The 20,730-nt window shown below is 46.8% G+C and overlaps 1 protein-coding gene across 1 annotated transcript in view; it reads right to left on the reverse strand.

Moving 5' to 3' along the window:
• MYOM3 (myomesin 3) overlaps nt 1-20,730 on the reverse strand; it is a 207,045-nt gene that overhangs the window by 24,846 nt on the left and 161,469 nt on the right. Inside the window, exons 27-29 of the mRNA XM_077481840.1 lie at nt 11,288-11,347; nt 8,560-8,627; nt 5,263-5,373 (exon numbers count right to left, since the gene is read on the reverse strand). Coding sequence (XP_077337966.1) covers nt 5,263-5,373; nt 8,560-8,627; nt 11,288-11,347 — 239 coding nt within the window. The remainder of the gene's footprint in view (nt 1-5,262; nt 5,374-8,559; nt 8,628-11,287; nt 11,348-20,730) is intronic.

The raw sequence follows: 20,730 nt of genomic DNA on the forward strand, positions 1-20,730 counted from the left end.
GAAGTGATACCGGAAGTGATTCCAATCAAGGCCCTGAAGAAGGCTCGAGGAAGAGTCCCAGTGAGTGTGAGAAACCCTACGGAGAGACCCATAGAGATCCCTGCCAGGATGCTGTTGGGTCAGGTGAGTCCTGCGGCCCTAGTCAGCTGGTCAGAAGTAAAAGGAACGGGTGAAGGAGGAGATGTTTGGGAAAAACTTTCCATGGAGAACCCGGACCTACCTGGAGCCTGGAAGGAGAGAGCCAAGGCCCAGCTGACTAGATGGGAGAGGATTTTCTCAAAGGATGAGTTTGATGTGGGATGTGCCAGGAGTGCCACCCACCGAATCCGCCTCCAAGAAGACAAACCCTTCAGGGAAAGGGTTAGGCGGGTCCCTCTAGCTGATCTGGAGGATCTGAGGGAGCAGCTTGCGGAGTTGAAGAAGACTGGTGTGATTCGGGAGTCTAGAAGTCCCTATGCCTCCCCCATAGTGGTGGTCAGGAAAAAGAATGGGTCGTTGAGGCTTTGTATCGACTACAGGACTCTCAACAGGAGGACCATCCCTGACCAGTATACCACACCGAGAATAGAGGATGCCCTACAGAGTTTGTCTGGTGCCAAGTGGTTCAGTGTAATGGACCTCAAGAGTGGGTACTACCAAATCCCCATGCACCAGGAAGACCTAGAGAAGACAGCTTTCATAATCCCAGTGGGATTCTTTGAATTCAACAGAATGCCTCAGGGCCTGTCTGGAGCCCCTGCTACCTTTCAACACCTCATGGAGAAGACCGTTGGAGACATGAACCTTGTAGAAGTCCTTGTGTACTTGGACGATGTCATTGTCTTCGGGAAGACTTTGGAAGAACATGAGGCCAGGTTGGAGAAGGTGTTGAGAAGACTCAGCGAAGAGGGACTCAAGCTTTCTCCCGAGAAGTGCCGGTTTTACCAATCCTCTGTGAACTATCTGGGACACATAGTGTCTGAAAAGGGAGTGGCTACAGACCCTGAGAAGTTGGAGGCAGTTACCTCTTGGCCAAGAACCGACAACAGTCACAGAGCTCAGATCTTTCCTGGGGTTCTGCTCCTATTATAGAAGATTTGTGGATGGGTTTGCCCAGATTGCCAAGCCACTTAACGAATTGCTCAAGACTGAAGGAGAAGAGGATGGCTTGGGACCTAGGAGGGCCGGTGAGTCGGTTCAAGATCAGTGGAACCCAAGGTGTGAAGAGGCTTTCCGAACCTTGAAGAGGAGCCTTACCACGGCCTCAGTCCTGGCCTATGCCGACCCCACCAGACCATATGAGCTACATGTCGATGCCAGTCATGAGGGCCTAGGCGGAGTGCTCTATCAAGAGTATGAAGAGCAGCTGCGACCAGTGGCCTATGTGAGCCGGAGCCTGACTCCCTCGGAGAAGATCTACCCCACTCATAAATTGGAGTTCTTGGCCCTCAAATGGGCAGTAGTAGACAAACTGAAGGACTATCTCTATGGGGCGGAGTTTACCGTAAAGACAGATAACAATCCTCTGACCTACCTCTTCACTACTGCAAAGTTAGATGCAACCGGACACAGATGGGTGGCTGCATTACCCGGATTCAACTTCAGTCTAAAGTACAGACCAGGGGCTGGAAATAGGGATGCAGATGCCCTGTCCCGAAGATCTCATGTCATGGTCAATGACTGGGAAGACTGGACCCAGATAGCACCGGAAGGAGTGCGAGCACTCTGTCAGGGTGCTGAGTTTCAAGCAAGAGGGGGCTCCAGAGCAGAGGAGATAGGAGTCACCGCAGTGGGAGTCCCTCAACCCTACTGTGGGGTAACTCAACTAGCAGAGGAACTCCTGCCAAAGCTGTCCAGAAAGGAGCTGAGCTATGACCAATTGGAAGACCCCATGGGGAGATTGGTCCTTGAAGCTTTGGAGAACGAGAATCCAGAGGGACTTCGACATCACCCTTCCAAGGAGGCTCGCCTGCTGAGGAAAGAGTTGAATAAGCTACAAGTACATCAGGGAGTGGTCTACCGAAGGGGCCCCTCTGATAACTCAGAAGATAAGTGGCAGTTGTTTCTCCCAGAGAAGCACCGAGAGACGGTACTAATTGCCTTACATGACCAGCATGGCCATCTAGGGGCGGAGAGAACTTTCCAGCTTGTCAGAAGCCGGTTCTATTGGCCCTGTATGAGGGCAGAAGTGGAGGAATATTGCCATTCTTGTGCACGATGCATCCAGAGGAAGACTCTACCCCATCAAGCTGCCCCAATGGGCCACCTACAGAGTCAGGGTCCAATGGATCTGGTGTGCATTGACTTTCTCTGCCTCGAACCCGATTTGAGTGGATTGGGAAATGTTCTGGTGGTAACCGATCATTTCACCCATTATGCCCAGGCTTTCCCCACCAAAGACCAAAAGGCCTCCACTGTGGCCAAGGTGCTCATGGAAAAATACTTTGTCCACTATGGATTACCACAGAGAATCCACTCAGACCAAGGAAGGGACTTTGAGAGTCGTCTGATCCGGAACTTGCTGGACTCATTGGGAGTAGAGAAGACCAGGACTACACCTTATCATCCACAAGGAGATGCCCAACCTGAGAGGTTTAATCGGACCTTACTAAACATGCTTGGAACTCTAGAGACAGAGAAGAAGCAACACTGGAGCCAACACATATCAGCTTTGGTGCACGCTTACAACTGCACCACAAGTGATGTGACGGGTTACTCCCCCTACCGGCTCATGTTTGGGAGAGAAGCAAGATTGCCGATGGATCTAGCCTTTGGCATTTCCCTAGACCATGCCTCTGCTACCTCCCACAAGGGATATGTGGACCGACTTAGACACAATTTGAAAGTGGCCCATGAACGAGCTCAGGCGGCCTCGGACCAAAGGGGAGCCCGCAACAAGAGGAACTTCGATCTGAAGGTTCGAGTGCAAGACCTGCAGCCTGGGGACCGTGTACTGCTACGCAATCTGGGGATCCCTGGGAAGCACAAGCTTGCTGATAGATGGAGATCGGAGCCCTATGTCATTTGCAGAAAGCTACCTGGATTGCCTGTGTATAAGTTAAAACCAGAGGGGAAAGTGGGGCCCTTGAAGACTTGGCACAGGAATCATTTGCTCCCGCTTACTGAAGCAGTCAGAATACCTCCAGTGAGAAATCCACCTGAATCTGTTTCCATTCTGGATACCCCGGGACCTAGCACTCGGTCTCAGACCTCCCGGGTTAGAGATGGACAAGATTCCCAACGGGGTGAAGGTGGAAGAGGAGAGCTTGAGTGGCTGTGGCCTTCATCAACTCCAGGAAATTCTGCCATAGATCTCCCACCTACTGAGGATACACAGGATGGGACACTGAACCCAGAAGCTACAGAGTTCATTCCATCTAGTGGTGTGCCTGAAGGCTGGGAAGATACCCCTAGCATTTACTCAGAAGAGGAAAGGACCGATGTTCCAGAACCAGTGATGCTGTCAGAGTGTGTTCCTGAAGTAGAGCCTGTGGCACCAGAGCCTGAAGTCCCAAGAGAACAGAGAGCTCGCCGAGTTGTGAGACCCCCCAAGAAGCTAACCTACTCTCAAATGGGGGAGAGCTCTGAGGACTCTGTTGTGACTGCTAGAAGAAGTGCTGAACGCTCTAATCCCTCCACTGACCATTTGGTGGAGGGCAACCCCAGCTCACTCTCTGGCACAGTTAGGCAGGCCACTCATGCCAGTGTGACCTGTGGGACAGGGAATCCCACCCCTGAGTTCTGGTGGAAATTCCCTGTACCAACATCATACCCAGCACTTTCAAAATTGGTACAGGATATGTGTTAAAAGTTTATCTTTGGGGACCAAAGAGTTTAAGTGGGGGGAGTGTGTAGCGGGGTCTCTTTAAGGACTATAAAACTACTGTTCCCAGAACCCTGCTGGTTCCCAGGATGTTTGGAGTTATGCCCCAGAGACTCATGGGGGAGGACATATAAGGAGGGGGAGAGGCCTAGTTCGCGCTCTTTGGACACCCCCCCCCTCTCCTAGCAAGAGGAGGTCTGTGCTGAACTTCTGGAGGCACAAGGCCTGAAGCCTGGGCCTTGTGCTCTTTTCCAAAGAGCCCTCTGCCAGCCTAGCTGCACCTGAGAGACATTTTCTCATCCTTGCTGCAGTACACCAGAAGGATTGAAGACTCGGAGGTCGGTGGATTCCTGTTCCTAGACGAATCGGCGGAGGAAACGGACTTGGACTTGTCCGGGTGGTGAGAGCTGTTTAAAGACAGATACTTTATCTTTATTATTCGTTTGGATTACAAAGTTGTTCTTCAAGTGCACCACCGAAAGATTGCTAGCGAATATTGTTTCACTGGACTTCCATCTAGATCAGTCAGGCCTGACTGCATAGGTAGATAGTGCTGGGTGTTAGTTTACCCATGCGGGGAAGTAGCTGAAAAAGGGCAGCGCTAGAGTTGCATAGCAATACTTTATTATGCTGATTACTCTGTTTATCTTTATTACTGGTTACTGCAGGGACCTGCTTATGTGTTGTAAACCAAATGTTCGATTCATGTTATTCCTTTTATAAAAACAACAAGTAAAGTCAGTTATATACTTTCAAAGATTGTCTATGAGCTTGAGTTATCCACCCACGCACACACACATATTTAGAGTATAAGCGATTTAATGTTTATTGCTAGATACTAACTGTGCCAGAGTGGGTAGAGCAGATTGCCGGGGGGGGGGGGGGGTTGGCGGAGCTGTGCTCAGGGCCCAAACCAAACTTGCGGCCCTCTTAAGTGAGGGTATCGCTATACATATTTAGAAAAGTGCAGCCCAAACCTTTTTTTTAAAACTTTGTATAGTCAAAACCCCTGACAGCAGTACAAACCTGAAAGGTGTTTTAACTATTCCACACTATCCAAAAATAGGTTTTAGCTTTAGATATATTTAACATTCCACCGTGCATAACTGAGTGTTTGAAGTGAAGACAGATCTCCTTGGCTAAGTGAAAAAATACTCATTCTCTAAGTATTGGATATGTGTGTTTGTGGGGGTACCTCTGTTTAATTGTTGGCCAATAGCCTTTTGCTCCCAAGATGCTAGTCAGGATTGTCTTCTGTGCAAATGGTTAATCACACATATAAAATGCAAGAATTAATTTCAGTCTGCATAGTTAGAAAAATGTTTGTGACAATTTCTTAGCAAATGTCTAATTGCAGCCCATGGGATAGCCCAGCAATCTGATAAGTACAATACAACTATTTGTATAAAATATTTAATAAGATATCTATTGCTTGCAGTGTCTCCTTTTATTGAACTTACCTTTTTCATTACAAGTGTCCCTGATCCAGTTTGATTATCAAATTGTCCATTAGATAGTGGTTTCTTGTCCACAGACCACTTGAGCGTGGTCTCTGTTTTAGTATTTTTCACCTGCAAAAAACAACTGTTTCTCAATGTAAAGCCAAACTCTATTATTTCAGTCAGGCTGTTTTAGCAAGTTGACCAGGAGACCGTGAAACACCTCAAAACAGAATTATTTACCAATGCTAGTATTTTTTGATCTGTGAGTCATAATGGTGTTTGCATTTTTTCAGGTAATCTAGCATTTTCTAATATGATGTATATTTATTGCACATTTGTGAAATGATCAAAGAGCACAATTCCCATTATTTTGTGAGTCAATAACAATCATAATCAAAATAGCATTTCCATTATAGTGGTAGATTTCTGCAGCTGTTATCACAATCACAACTCTAACCTTTATGATCTGCATACAAGAATGTTATAGTGTATGGCTAAAAAGGCCTTACTGGCAAATAAATACATGTGGATGCATTATTTAAAGGATTTTTATGGTCAAAACATGCACTTTCAGTCTATTGTAATAGTCGGGGCATAGATAAGCAGGGGATAAGGGGGTCCAAGCCCCCACCCCCCCAGAGTGTCTGTGGTGATGCCAGCTAGAGTTGACAGTTGCTGCACATCTGAGGCACTGCACTCCTGACACCCTTTCCTACTTGGGGGGAGCTGTACTGGTGAGGAGGACCTGTACTGGTTGGTAAATTTGTACAGAGATTTGTAATTGGGGGCTGTAGGATCTGCACTGGTGGGAGATGTGCTGGGATGAGAGTCTGTACTGAGGAGCACATCTGTACTGTCTGGAGGGGAGACCTGTACTGGTGAGTTCAAATCTGTACAAGGGGGTGCTGTATGGGGGAGGGAGACCTGTTTTGGGGGAGGCCTGTACTGGGGGTATGCTGTACTTGGGGGGTAGATCTGAACTGTGGGGGAGCTGTACTAGGGAAAATATCTGTGCTGGGTGGAGGGGACATTTACTGGTGGGAGGAGGGGAGATATGTATGGAAGAATTTAAGCTTGAGGAGGGAGGAGGTAATTTCCTGTTGTACTCTGTCTACTGATTTGGGCTTTATGGACGCCTCCACTCTCTGCTTTACAAACCCCTGACAGGTGTTAGACGCTTACTGATTAAAGAAATTTTTTGGGTGCAAGGACTGTGCCATATGTTACAGTGTACACAATGAGTGCATTCAAATTTTAAGCTTCTCTTACTTTGAAGTTTTGCAATACCCATAATTTGTGTGTGCCACTTAAATGTTTTTCACTAAGTGCCCAAGGCTGAACAACCTCCTGATCCAATGAAAAAAAAAATCTACCATCTCAGTACCCTGGTAATAACAATACAAATATTGGTTATTTTTGACAATCCAGTATGAGCTTACTTAAAAAAACTCCTTTCATGTTGTTTTGCCTCTCTGTTGGTCATTTCTTTTCACAACTTCCTGGATTCCCTGAATGCTTTGCAGCTGCTCCTCTGTATTTTACTTTAAATTTCTAAGGACTACATATCCCATGGTACCTTGCTGCCTGCAAACAGTGATTCCTGTACTGACTCTGCCTCCTGAAACGCCTCCTCTAAGCACCTCTGTAGAAGGCAGGTGTTCTATCAGACTACTGCTACCCATGAGATTGTGTAACGGTGGACTACTGGTCCTAGTTAGTCCTGTGCAGACTCTGCCAACCCTCCTGGCTGCAGCGGCCTGTCTCCTACATCAGCAACACCACAGTCTCTCCCTCTGGCTCTACATTCACTCCTGGTATGTCTCTCCCAGATCTTCTGACTGTGCCTGTCACTCACTGAACCACAGATAGATCCCTCCTGATGATTTGCCTGGCAGTTCCCCAGTGTACTCTCCTGCTCCTGTTCAGGAAACCCCTAATTTGGGTTGTATGAAGGGGTTCCTTCCCAGCTCTCTGAGCCCCAGCCCAAGATCCCCTCCCCCAGATAGGGGGCTCCCTCAAAGGCCCCGACAGCCTAACACTCCATCACTCAGTTCTTCCACCCAACAAATTCTTCCCCAGCAGGCTGACCCTGGGTATATATAGGAGGCTTGCCCTGTGCCAATCCTAGTTGGGGATTAGTCAGGGCTCCCAGAGAAACCTAATGCCACTCCAATCCTCTCTCTCCAACTCTTTTCTAGAGTCAGAAACCAGAGGGAGGTGCCAGAGAGATGAAGCCACATGTCAGTCACCTGCTACTGCTCTCAAACCACTGGCAGCCCCCAGATCAAAAACAAACACGCCTAGCTTTCAGATAGACCTGCCTAAATGTATCTGCACTGGTTGCAACAAAAAAAAAAAAACTAACACTAACACCTACCTACCTAAGGTAGAGGGTGCTACACAAGAAGTGTTTGGAATGCATAGCACCGTGGAACGCATGTTGAAATGCATAGAACATGCGCAGTAGGTATTTTTTGGTTGGAACGTCACTTCTGTTACACAATCTGATGAGCAGCGGTAATATAATAGAACACCAGAAATGTGTGACATAGCAATGCCTAGTCACAGCAGGGCATAGTGAATACATTTCACAGAATTCAAGGAAGTAAATGTGGAATCTTCAGTAAGCTTACAAACTTCACGATCATTCATATTAATAGGAGTAGGGTAGATGTAGAAATGAATACATCATATTACATTTTGACCATAGATACACTTTAATCTTTAGAGACATCCAGCAAGCTGCACCTTTTTTCTCAAAGATTGATTTATCTGATTTTCCATCAGAAATCACAGGTCAATTGGCTTCACTGCCCTGATACGCTCGTTATAATGTACAATAACCAAATACTTGTGTGATGATCCTGTTGTAAAAGAGTGGCACCTTGCTTTAGTTTTGTGAAAGGTAAAGGCACAAACTATCTTAGCTTTGGAATGTCTGAGAAATAAAACAAAAGGTACCATTCACCTCAATAACAATCACCCTAATCTGAGTTATCCACTCGAAATGGCATTGGGCATCTGAGCACCAAATAACTTTGGGCCAATGTCAAAATTGCAATCCTGACACTTGCAAGCATTTGCTAGTGGCAGGATTAACGAGTACACAGCAGAGAGATGAGACACTACTGAGACTTACCTTCTGCAGCATTTAGACTTCACTGATCCAGCCAGCAATGGAGCAATCCATAAAAATATAGACTGGTGTTCTCTCTGCGACAGGAACCCAATTGTGACATGGGCCTTACTGAGTAGATTACTGTTCTAATTAAGAGTATGTTCAAAATGATCATAAAAATATACAAAATGTCATACCTTGCACATCATAATAACGTGGCAGTCTTCTGTGACCTTCCACTGCAACTGCTCCTCAAAATGTGGTCCTAGCAGGACATAGACACTATTAACCATTTTGTGGATTGGCTTGGCACAACAGTGAACTGTGTCTGAGCTATTTATGGTGTCTTCTGTGACATTCCCAATACTCATCATTAGATCATTTATGCCGTTTTTGATTTAAGATCCAATAATGTATTTGGTTGATATATATAATGGTAATATCAAGTTTATGAATGTTGTCTTTATTTTACAAGTCTTTATATTTTTTCTTCACATTTACATGCAGATTATGCTGTCCAGTAAAAGTGACCATGACAGGGCCTGGGGCTAACCATACTGTCAGGGGTGCCTAAAACCGTTGTCTGTCATTCAGATCTTGTTTAAAAAAAGTAACTGTTGCAGCAACTGCTCAAGCACCGTGGCGTACACACGACCAGACTTTTCAACGGACTAGGTCCGACGGTCTTCCTGACGGACTTTCGGCGGATGTCCGACAGACTTTCTGAACGAACGGACTTGGCCACACACGACCGGACTAAGTCTGTTCGAAAGTCCGTTCATTTTGAACGTGATGATGTAAGACGGGACTAAACAAGGAAGTTCAATAGCCAGTAGCCAATAGCTGCCTTTACGTCTTATTTGGTCTGTTGGACTAGCACACAGACGCCCTTTTTCCCCGATTTTTAGTCCGTCTGACTTTTGGGGAAAAAAAAGTCCACTGGAGCCCATACACGATCGAATTGTTTGACGGATTCCGGTCCGCCAGACCAAGTCTGCCGGAAAGTCCGATCGCGTATACATGGCATTATATTTGCTGTTGCTGTCATTTTTGTTGGACACCTTGGTACCTTTTTGCAGTACTCCTTTATGGGTTTAACATCCAAAATATATTCAGCTACATCAAAGAGTGTAGCCAAACTGCTTTGAGCTCTATTGCAGAATATACTGTATAGCAGGCCCTTTGTGACATCTACTATACACAAATGCCGCAACACAATATAACAAGCCTAATAGTTACAAAAACCTCTTTCATCTGCTGTAATTTACACAATGATGCCTCCACTGGTGTGATACGGAGAAAAGAGATTAAAGTGGTTGTAAACCTCAGATATGAAATCTGAACAAAGGGTTTACAACCACCTTAAAGGGGTTGTAAAGGCAGAAGGTTTTTTTTTTATCCTAATGCATTCTATGCATTTAGATACAAAGCCTTCTGTATGCAGCAGCCCCCCTCAACCCCCTAGTACTTACCTCAGCCCCCTCTCTATCTAGCAATGTCCACGAGTCCCTCGGTCATCCAGGACTCTCCCTCCTGATTGGCTGAGATACAGCAGTGGCGCTACTGGCTCCCACTGCTGCCAATCAAAGTCAGTTAGCCAATCAGGAGAGATAGGGGGTGGGCCGAACTGCAGCGCCATGTCTGAATGGACACACAGAGCTACAGCTTGGCTTGGGTGCCCGCATAGCAAGCTGCTTGATGTGGGGGCACTCAACAGGAGGTAGGGGTCAGGATCACAGAAGAGGGACCTGAAAAGAGGAGGATCCAGGCTGCCCTGTGCAAGTCCACTGCACAGAGCAGGTAAGTATAACATGTTTATTTATTTATTTTTAAAGAGATTTTACAATCGCTTTAAGCATGTAACAGCTGAGGCCTTTGGGGCCATGTTTGATAGAGCACTTGTTAAATCAGTCATCTCTGTTTGCAACTTTTTTCACACTATTTTATTTTCACTGCATTTAGACATACAGTATACAGGGTATAGTTCAATAAAAAAAGCATTTATCTAATTATTTTTATGGGCATATTCAAGTTTAAAGGGCAAAGCTGGCATGCATAATCAGTGCAAACAGCAAATCTGCCATACTCAAGTAAAATTTCCTTCAAACCTTTGTACCAAAACTTTATTTTGCCAACATTGAATCAACTAGTTTTGACCAAAAGCCCTTAATATTTCATCCAGACCTGCTAAATGAGGAAAGGCAAACTTAATGAAAGGTTTCTTTTTTACCTAGAGCATGCACATTTAAATATGTACAATTATTCCAAAACCAAAACCACATTCACAGTAAGCCTAGGTGACATATACAGTATGTGTGTTTCCCGACCCCAGGCAAAACACACTGCTCTCTTACAAATGCACAGGGGTGCCAGTAATTCTTAATGGAACCGCCACACATCAGAAAACACACTGGGGCTGATTTACTAAAACTGGAGAGTGCAAAATCTAGTGCAGCTCTGCATGGTAGCCAATCAGCTTCTAACTTCAGCTTGTTCAATTAAACTTTGACAAAAAAAAATTGCACTCTCCAGTTTTAGTAAATCAACCACAGTGAGTTTTTGGGTTTGTGAAACTGCAAGCGGCTGTTTTTTTTAAAAAAAGTGTCAGAGACTTTCTCCTTGCATTTCCCGTAGGTGCAACAGCCCCAATCCAACAACAAACTAAAAGGCAGTGCTAAAATCCAACAAATCATGTTAAAATAAAATGTTGTGTTAAGTGTAACGCACGTGCAAAAAACACTTGCAATCCTACAATGTACAAAGTACATTGACCACACAGTATTTTATTTCTACATGACATTTTGAGATTTAGCATTGGCTTTTAGCTTGTTGAACTTTCTGCTCTGTCTCTAGATGGATACTTGTTTGCGAGCGTGGTCTTTTTCTTTAATTATTAGTATTATGAGTATACCTATGCATAGTTACCTTGTTTTTTTTTCCATGCCTTCTTCTTCTTTTGGGACTCGTCATAAACTTTATCAAAATCTTAGGGGAAAAAAAAATAATAATAATTAAATTATGTTTGTGTCAGAAACATTGGTCAGTGTGTTGCATTTTCACTATATAATGACAAAAACACAAGCAGCAGTTTGTGAGTATTTGATTAATAAATGAACAACTAATAAATGAATCACTGAAAAAGTATCAAAAATAGAGGTAAAAAAAACAATAGCCCTGTAAATTTATAAACTCGAGCAAAACCACATTTATTATAAAAAGTAACGTACATACATAAAGAGTTTAAAAAGCATCAAATGCATAAACACATCCAGCGCCCAGGCAGGCATAATGACGTCATCACTGAAATTCAGCCCAACGTGTTTCATCCGAACTACGTCATCACTGGGGCAATGAAGATAGCGGTGGAAGCATCCACGTGGATTACTTTTTATAATAAATGTGGATTTGAGATATTGCACATCAAAGAGCTTGTCTTTTCTCTGTATACGAATGTTTGAATTCACTTATGGCTGCAAGTCTACAACCCTGGAGGTGGTCTGAGAAGTATAACAAGAGATTGTATATGGCAGCTGGGCTTGCTGCGATGTGACTGGGTTGGAGCAAAGTTGTATTACCAACTTTGCATTACCATCTATCCATTCATCTATCTGATAGAGGGTATATTACCGAGGCGTAGTCAGACCTGTAAAAGGTCTTTGTTTCTGGTAACAGGAAAGTTCATTCTTTGAGTGGAGCATGTTTGCGGTGATCACCAGAAGCACTGGATTTTTGTGTAAAATACACAAATGGAGTACCTTATATTATTGCACATACTTTTATTATTTCATTGGGATTAATTTCTTTCTTTGGACTTTTCCAAGAGTTTAAAAATTTACAGGACTATTGTTTTCTTTCACCTCTATTTTTGATACTGTTTCATTTATTGAGTATTAATTTTTTAATCAGGTATTTTGTTTATTCATGTAATATGTAAAGCACTATGCACTTTATGAGACAGCGCAACACATTTTTCTTTTATTTTGCTATTTATATCCTAATGTGAGTTATGGTGAGTGAGTGCTACTGTCTCCATTTGATTGTGACTGTTTCTATTTGGGAAGATTTTTTGATTTATGCCGCGTACACACGATCAAACAAGCGGGTGGAAAAGTCCGGCAAACTCAAGTCCGCCAGACAATCCCCCCGTGTGTAGCCTCCGGCATACTTTTTTGACCCGAAAGTACGGCGGACTTAGAAGGCAGTGTTGCACTCCAATCTTCCCGCCGGACTCGCATTTTGGCGGACATTCCGGCCGTGTGTATGCCAGTCCGCCGTACTTTTGAAATGAGCGGACTTTTCCCGCGCGGAGAAAAGTCCGCTCATTTCGAGCGGGTCTCCAGGTAGGTGGGGCCCGCGAAGGAGACGCCGCTGGCCCCGTCACCTGGTATGGACTTAAAGGGGAACCCCAAGGCCGAAAAAAATCGGCGTGGGGGTTCCCCGAAAGTCCACAACAGACCCTTGTCCGAGCACGCTACCCGGCCGGCCAGGAAAGGAGGGGCGAGCGAGCGCCCCCCCCCTCCTGAGCCGTACCAGGCTGCGTGCCCTCAACATGGGGGGTGCCTTGGGGAAGGGGGGGCCGCGTGGCCCCCCCACCCCACAGCACATTGTCCCCATGTTGATGAGGACAAGGGCCTCTTCCCGACAACCCTGGCCGTTGGTTGTCGGGGTCTGCGGGCGGGGGGCTTATCGGAATCCGGGAGCCCCCTTTAATAAGGGGGCCCCCGGATGGATACCGGCCCCCCACCCTATGTGAATGAGTATGGGGTACAATGTACCCCTACCCATTCACCTGTCAAGTAAAGTACAAAAAAAACACAACACAGGGTTAAAATATTTTATTGCACAGCTCCGGGGGTCTTCCGTCTTCGGGGGTCTTCTCGCCGGACTCCTCCGCTATCTTCTTGTAGCTCTTTTACTAGCGGAGGAGCCCAGCATTCTTCTTCGTCGCCGCGGCCTCTTCTTCCGACTTCGGGGGTCTTGTCCCCCTCTTCGGTTCTTCTACCGGGCCACCGCGCCTTCTTCTAGCTCTTTTACAGGCGGTGGCCCGGTCTTCTGTCGCCGCCGCCTTCTGTTCTTCTGTTCTTGTCTTCTTCTTCTTCAGATGTTGCCAACGGCCAGGGTTGTCGGGAAGAGGCCCTTGTCCTCATCAACATGGGGACAAGGTGCTTTGGGGTGGGGTACAGCTCGCTCGCTAATCCTTTCCTGGCCGGCCGGGTAGCGTGCTCGGACAAGGGTCTGTTGTGGACTTGGGGAGGACCCCCATGCTGATTTTTTTTCGGCGTTGGGGTTCCCCTTTAAGTCCATACCAGGCGGCGGGGCCAGCAACGTCTCCTTCGCGGGCCCCGCCTACCTGGAGACGCGCTTGAAATGAGCGGACTTTCCTCCGCGTGTGTGGGCGAGTCCGTTCATTTCAAAAGTAGGGCGGATAGTACGGCGGACTTAGTACGCCGTATTAGTCCGCTCAAAAAGTGCCGTGTGTGGGCAAGTAGCCCGTTCGGAAAGTCCGACGGACAGTCTGGCGGGAAGTCCGCCAGACTAAGTATGTCGGACAGACGGCTACGTGTGTACGCGGCTTTAGACACACTAAGCGCAGTACACCTTTGTATAATTCTTGCTTTCAGTTTGTGAGTATTAATGCCGCCATCGCCTTATTAAGCAAATTGTCAGCCTAAAATTGACAACAGATCCACGTGCAAGTAAGTCTGAGTATATGGCTCCTCACATATCATTCTTAAAGGGTTGTAGACATCTGTCCCTCTATCCCTGTAACTGTTTGAAAATGTATTTTTTTTTTAAAGCACTCATAGGTAATGCAAGAACTCTCTGAGGATCTGAAAAAAATAATTGTTGCTCTACATAAAGATGGCCTAGGCTATAAGAAGATTGCCAAGACTCTGAAACTGAGCTACAGCAATACCATACAGCAGTTTAACAGGACAGGTTCCACTCAGAACAGGCCTCACCATGGTTAACCAATGAAGTTGAGTGCACATGCTAAATGCCCTATCCATAGATTGTCTTTGGTAAATAGACATATGAGTGTTGCCAGCATTGCTGCAGAGTTTGAAGGGATGGGGGGTCAGCCTGTCAGTGCTCAGACCATACGCCGCACACTGCATCAAATTGGTCTGCATGGCTGTCGTCCCAGAAGGAAGCCTCTTCTAAAGATGATGCACAAGAAAGCCTGCAAATAGTTTGCTGAAGACAAGCAGACTAAGGACATGGATTACTGGAACCATGTCCTGTGGTCTGATGAGACCAAGATAAACTTATTTGGTTCAGACAGTGTCAAGCGTGTGTGGCAACAACCAGGTGAGAAGTATAAAGACAAGTGTGTCTTGCCTACAGTCAAGCAATTCTGATGGCCTGGCACTGCATGAGTGCTGCCAGCACTAGGGAGCTTCAGTTCATTGAGGAAACCATGAATGCCAAAATATACCATGACATACTGAAGCAGAGCATGATCCGCTTCCTCTGGAGACTGGGCCACGGGGCAGTATTCCAACATAACAACCCCAAACACACCTCCAAGATGACCACTGCCTTGCTAAAGAAGCTGAGGGTAAAGGTGATGGACTGGCCAAGCATGTCTCTAGACCTAAACCCTATTGAGCATCTGTGGGACATCCTCAAATGGAAGGTGGAGGAGCACAATGTCTCTAACATCCACCAGCTCTGTGATGTCATTATGGAGGAGTGGAAGAGGACTCCAGTGGCAACCTGTGAAGCTCTGGCGAACTCCATGCCCAAGAAGGTTAAGGCAGTGCTGGAAAATAATGGTGGCCACACAAAATATTGACAATTTGGGCCCAATTTGGACATTTTCACGTAGGGGTGTACTCACTTTTGTTGCCATTGGCTTAGACATTAATGACTGTGTGTTAAGTTATTTTGAGGGGACAGCAAATATACGGTTATAAAAGCTGTACTCTCACTACTTTACATTGTAGCAAAGTGTCATTTTTTCAGTGTTGTCACATGAAAAGGTATAATACTATATTTATAAAAATGTGAGGGGTGTATTCACTTTAGTGAGATACTGTGTGTGTATATATATATATATATATATATATATATATATATATATATATATATATATATATATATATATATATTTATTTATATATATATATATATATATATATATATATATATATATATATATATATATATATATATATATATATATATATATATATATATATATATATATATATATATATATATATATATATATATATATATATATATATATATATATATATATATATATATATATATATATATATATATATATATATATACCGTATTTATCGGGATATAACACGCACCCCAAGTTTAGGAGGGCATTTTAAGGAAAAAAGTTTTAGGAGGGAAGTTTAAGGGAAAAAAAACGTACATTTAAATGCCCGTCAATGCAGCCTTATCAGTAGGGATGAGCTTCGTGTTCGAGTCGAACATACGTTCAACTCGAACATCGGCTGTTCGCCCGTTCGGCGAATTCCGAATGTTATGGACCGTTCACGCCAAATTTGTGTGGCGCTCACGGCCCACAATGCACTGCGTCATCGCAGTGCATTGCTGGCTCATGATTGGCCAAGCATGCACTGTGACCCCGCATGCTTGGCCAATCACAGCGCCAGCAGCGAGGAGAGCCATGATTGGCCACAGGCAGGATGCCTGTGGCCAATCATAGCTCAGGCTGTGTAGTACACGCCCAACACTATATAAGGCCGCCAGCGCGGCGGCCTAGTGTAGTGTGTTGGTGTCTGAAGCAGTTAGTGGGTGTTCTGTGTACCTTCAACACAGTACACACCGATCGTTATCAGCCGATTTTCGATCTTGCTCTTCTGTAGTGGTTGTTGTCTGTGTGCCCTGACCGCAGTATACACCGCTATATTCACCTCACCTATATAGCTAGTGATCTATCTTTTATAATAGAGCTTGCAGTCAGTAGTGTTAGGAGCTTGTGCGTGCTGTCTGCATGCTCTGTACCCAGTACACACCGCTATATCCACCTACATAGCTCTTCTCTATTTAAGCCCACTTGCCATCTGCAGGAGTTATTGGAAGTTGTGTGTGCCTCCAGCACAGCACAGTATACATCTGTATATACCCCTTTATCTCTGGTGTTCTATAATAAAGGCATCTGCAGGAGTTAGTGGGTTTTTTGTGCCTCCAGCACAATATACACCTGTATCTACCCTTTATTTCTGTTCTCTAATAGAGGCATCTGCAGGGCTTAGTGGGTGTTGTGTGACTCAATTACAGTATACCCCTTTATCTCTGGTGTTCTATAATAAAGCCATCTGCAGGAGTTAGTGGGTGTTGTGTGACTCCAGCACAATATACACCTGTATCTACCGTTTATTGCTGTTCTCTAATAGAGCCATCTGCAGGGCTTAGTGGGTGTTGTGTGACTCCATTACACTGCTGTTTTACCCAACTCCCTTCAGGCCATTACCATGTCTGGTAGGCCAGCAAGGAGAGGCAGACAGGCGTGAGCCGATAAAAGAGGGCAAGCAGGCTCTGTGTCTAGAGACAACAGTGCTGGTCGTGGACGCGGTGCATTGTCATCAGCACGTGGCCATGGGACACGCTTGTCCTTCTTTTCGGCAGCTGGACATGTTGAACCGCAACATGCCAACGACTTGGTAGAGTGGATGACCAAGCCCTCTTCATCCTCCTCATCCTCTCTCACCCAGTCTCAGGGTACTAGCAAAGCAGCTGCCAACGCATCATCTTCCCTCCTCTCAATGTCATCATCAGTGACTCCTTCCCTAGACCCACCACGTCCTCCTGAGGAGTCTCCTGAACTCTTTGAGCACAGTGTTGGGTACATGCTCCAGGAGGATGCCCAGTGTTTTGTGGGCTCTGATGATGACACTCAGCTAGAGGAAGGCAGTAGCGTGAGCGCAGAGAGAGGGGATGCTCAAGAAGGACAGCAATCTGGCAGTCATGTTCCACAAGCTGCAGCATACTGCCAGGTTTGCTACAGCGATGAAGAGGGAGGGGATGATGAGGGCACTGACTCCACGTGGGTGCCTGGTAGGAGAGAGGAGGAGGAGGAGGAGGCACATGTCCAATGAGGCAGGATGCCCTCTGGGGGCCAGCTTAGGGGCAGCACACCGACTGAATCACACCGCAGAGCTCCGCCTGTGCAGGGCGCTGCCTCTGTGCGTTATTCTAAAAGTTCTATGGTGTGGGCCTTTTTTGAGACGAGTGCATCAGATCGCACCACTGCTATTTGCAACATATGTCTCAAGCGTATCTCGCGTGGCCAAAACATCAGCCGCTTGGGCACCACATGCTTGACCAGACATATGTTGACCTGCCAGGCAGCTCGTTGGCAAGCGTACCTCAAAGACCCACACCAAAGAACAAAGCGGACCTCTCCTTGCTCCTCATCAGCTGGCATCTCCAACCCCACTAGACCTTCAGTCCTCTCTGAAACCTGCTCTGAGAGGAATGAAGGTGTAGAATTAGGTGTGTCACAGCCAAGTGCTTCCGGGAACTCTGCTAGTGGTACACCCACGTCCGATTATAGCAGGCAAATGTCCCTGCCCCAGCTGCTGGACTGGCGAAAGAAGTTCACTCCCAGCCATCCACATGCCCAGCAGTTGAATGCTAGCTTGGCTAAATTGCTAGCACTTCAACTGCTGCCTTTTCAGTTGGTAGACTCGGCCCCCTTCCGTGAGTTTGTACAATGTGCGGTTCCTCAGTGGCAGGTCCCCAAACGCCACTTTTTCTCACGGAAGGCGATTCCGGCTCTCTACCGGCATGTGGAAGGCAATGTCCTTGCCTCGCTGGACAGGGCGGTCAGCGGTAAGGTGCATATTACCGCTGATTCATGGTCCAGCAGGCATGGACAGGGACGTTACCTGTCTTTCACGGCCCATTGGGTCACTCTTCTGGCAGCTGGGAAGGATGCAGGACAAGGTGCAGTAGTGTTGGAGGTTGTTCTGCCACCACGCCTTCAAAATGCTACTATTGGTTGTGACACACCTCTCTCCTCCCCCCCTCCTCTTCTTCTTCCTCCATGGCCTCTTCCAGTGCTCTGTCCTCAGAACCAGCGGTGCTCCGTAGGCGTTCCAGGGGCTACGCAAGTACGCAGGCAAAACGATGCCATGCCGTGCTTGCGCTGGTTTGTTTGGGGGACAGGAGCCGCACTGGGGCGGATGTTTTTGTCAGCTCTGCAGGGGCAGGCCGAGAGGTGGTTGATGCCACGCCAGCTTAAGCCAGGAATGGTGGTTTGTGACAATGGCACCAACCTCCTCTCCGCCCTCCGACAGGGACAACTGACCCATGTGCCCTGTGTAGCTCACGTCCTTAACCTGGGGGTGCAGCGGTTCTTGGGCAGGTACCCCGGCTTACAGGATGTACTGAAGCAGGCCAGGAAAGTCTGTGTGCATTTCCGCTGATCATTTAATGCCTGTGCTCGGCTGGCTGAGCTCCAAAAGGAGTTGAACCTGCCCAAGAACCGCCTTATATGTGACATGCCCACCAGGTGGAACTCAACGTTGTCCATGCTGCAGCGGCTGCACACGCAGCAGAGGGCCATCAATGAGTACCTGTGCGACTACGGCACCAGGACAGGGTCAGGGGAGCTAGGTTTTTTCTCACCACGCCAGTGGGGCATGATCAGGGATGCATGCACTGTCCTGTCACCGTTTGAGGAGGCCACAAGGATGGTGAGCAGTGACAGTGCATGCATCAGTGACACTGTACCTCTTGTCCACCTCTTGGAGCATACGCTGCGTGGAATAATGGACAGGGCACTTGAGGCAGAACAGAGGCAGGAAGAGGAGGACTTCCTTGCCTCTCAAGGCCCCCTTTATCCAGACAGTGTTCCTGCTGTGCCACCCATCACACAGGAAGAGGATGAGGAGGAGGAAGAGGAGGAGGAGGATGATTGTGTCAGCATAGAGGTGGAGGCTGGCAGTCAGCAGCAGCAGCAGCAGCAGCAGCAGCAGCAGCAGCAGTCTTGTAGGGATGATTTACAGTCCCAAGAAACACGTGGACTTGTACGTGGCTGGGAGGAGGTAGCTGCGGATCATGTTGCCCTTAGTGACCCAGAGGACTCCGGACTGAATGCCTCAGTTAACCTATGCTGCATGGCCTCCCTGATCCTGCAAAGCCTGCGGAAGGATCCTCGTATTCTTCGGATCAAGGAGAGGGACCATTACTGGCTGGCCACTCTCGTTGATCCACGGTACAAGGGTAAGGTTGCCGACCTTATCTTGCCATCGCAGAGGGAGCAGAGGATGAGACATCTCCGGGAGGCCTTGCAGAAAGGTCTGTGCAACGCGTTCCCAGAGACTGGGAGGTTACAAACTCCTGGTCCTGGACAACGTGTTGCTGAGGCATCGGTCAGAAGGAGCGGTGGAGAAGGTGGCCGTCTGACTGATGCTTTCAGACAATTTTTTAGTCCGCAGCCCCAAGGTATGATCGGTTCCAGCAACCATCGCCAGCGTCTGATTTACATGGTGCAGGAATACCTAGGGGCAAGGTCAGACTTGGATACCTTTCCCACCGAAAATCCTCTGGCTTACTGGGTCTTGAGGATGGATCACTGGCCAGAGCTTTCACAGTATTGAGCTACTGGCCTGTCCTGCATCCAGCGTTCTTTCGGAACGCACCTTCAGTGCTGCTGGTGGCTTTGTTACCGATCACAGGGTGCGCCTGTCCACCGAATCAGTTGATCGACTGACCTTCATCAAGATGAATCAGTCTTGGATCACCCACAGCTACCAAGCACCTGAAGCTGATGTAACCGAATAATTTTTTTTGAAATATCACATCCCTTCAAGACTGCCTATGCTGATGCTGAGTGACTGTCCTGTTATGTTGATTGTCTATCCTCTTCCTCCTCCGCTGATATGTTGGAAGAACATTTCTGGTTCTGGGTGATGCCATCAGCCCAATTTTTCTGCCCCTGTTTAACAGGGGCGTTTAAGTACAAATTTTGATGCAATGCTTTGCAGCAGGGCTAATTCCTGCAATAAAACTAGAGTATATGGGAGAGGTTGCAGTGTCGTGGCACCAGCACCAGTGCCTAAGGCCCAATTTTTCTGCCGCTGTTTAACAGGGGCGTTTAAGTACAATTTTTGATGCAATGCTTTGCAGCAGGGCTAATTCCTGCAATAAAACTAGAGTATATGGGAGAGGTTGCAGTGTCGTGGCACCAGCACCAGTGCCTAAGGCCCAATTTTTCTGCCCCTGTTTAACAGGGGCGTTTAAGTACAATTTTTGATGCAATGCTTTGCAGCAGGGCTAATTCCTGCAATAAAACTAGAGTATATGGGAGAGGTTGCAGTGTCGTGGCACCAGCACCAGTGCCTAAGGCCCAATTTTTCTGCCCCTGTTCA

This window comes from Lithobates pipiens, unplaced genomic scaffold (assembly GCF_037356315.1).
Source record: "Lithobates pipiens isolate NorthernLeopardFrog02 unplaced genomic scaffold, aLitPip1_a1.2 Scaffold_16, whole genome shotgun sequence".
Classification (NCBI taxonomy): domain Eukaryota; kingdom Metazoa; phylum Chordata; class Amphibia; order Anura; family Ranidae; genus Lithobates; species Lithobates pipiens.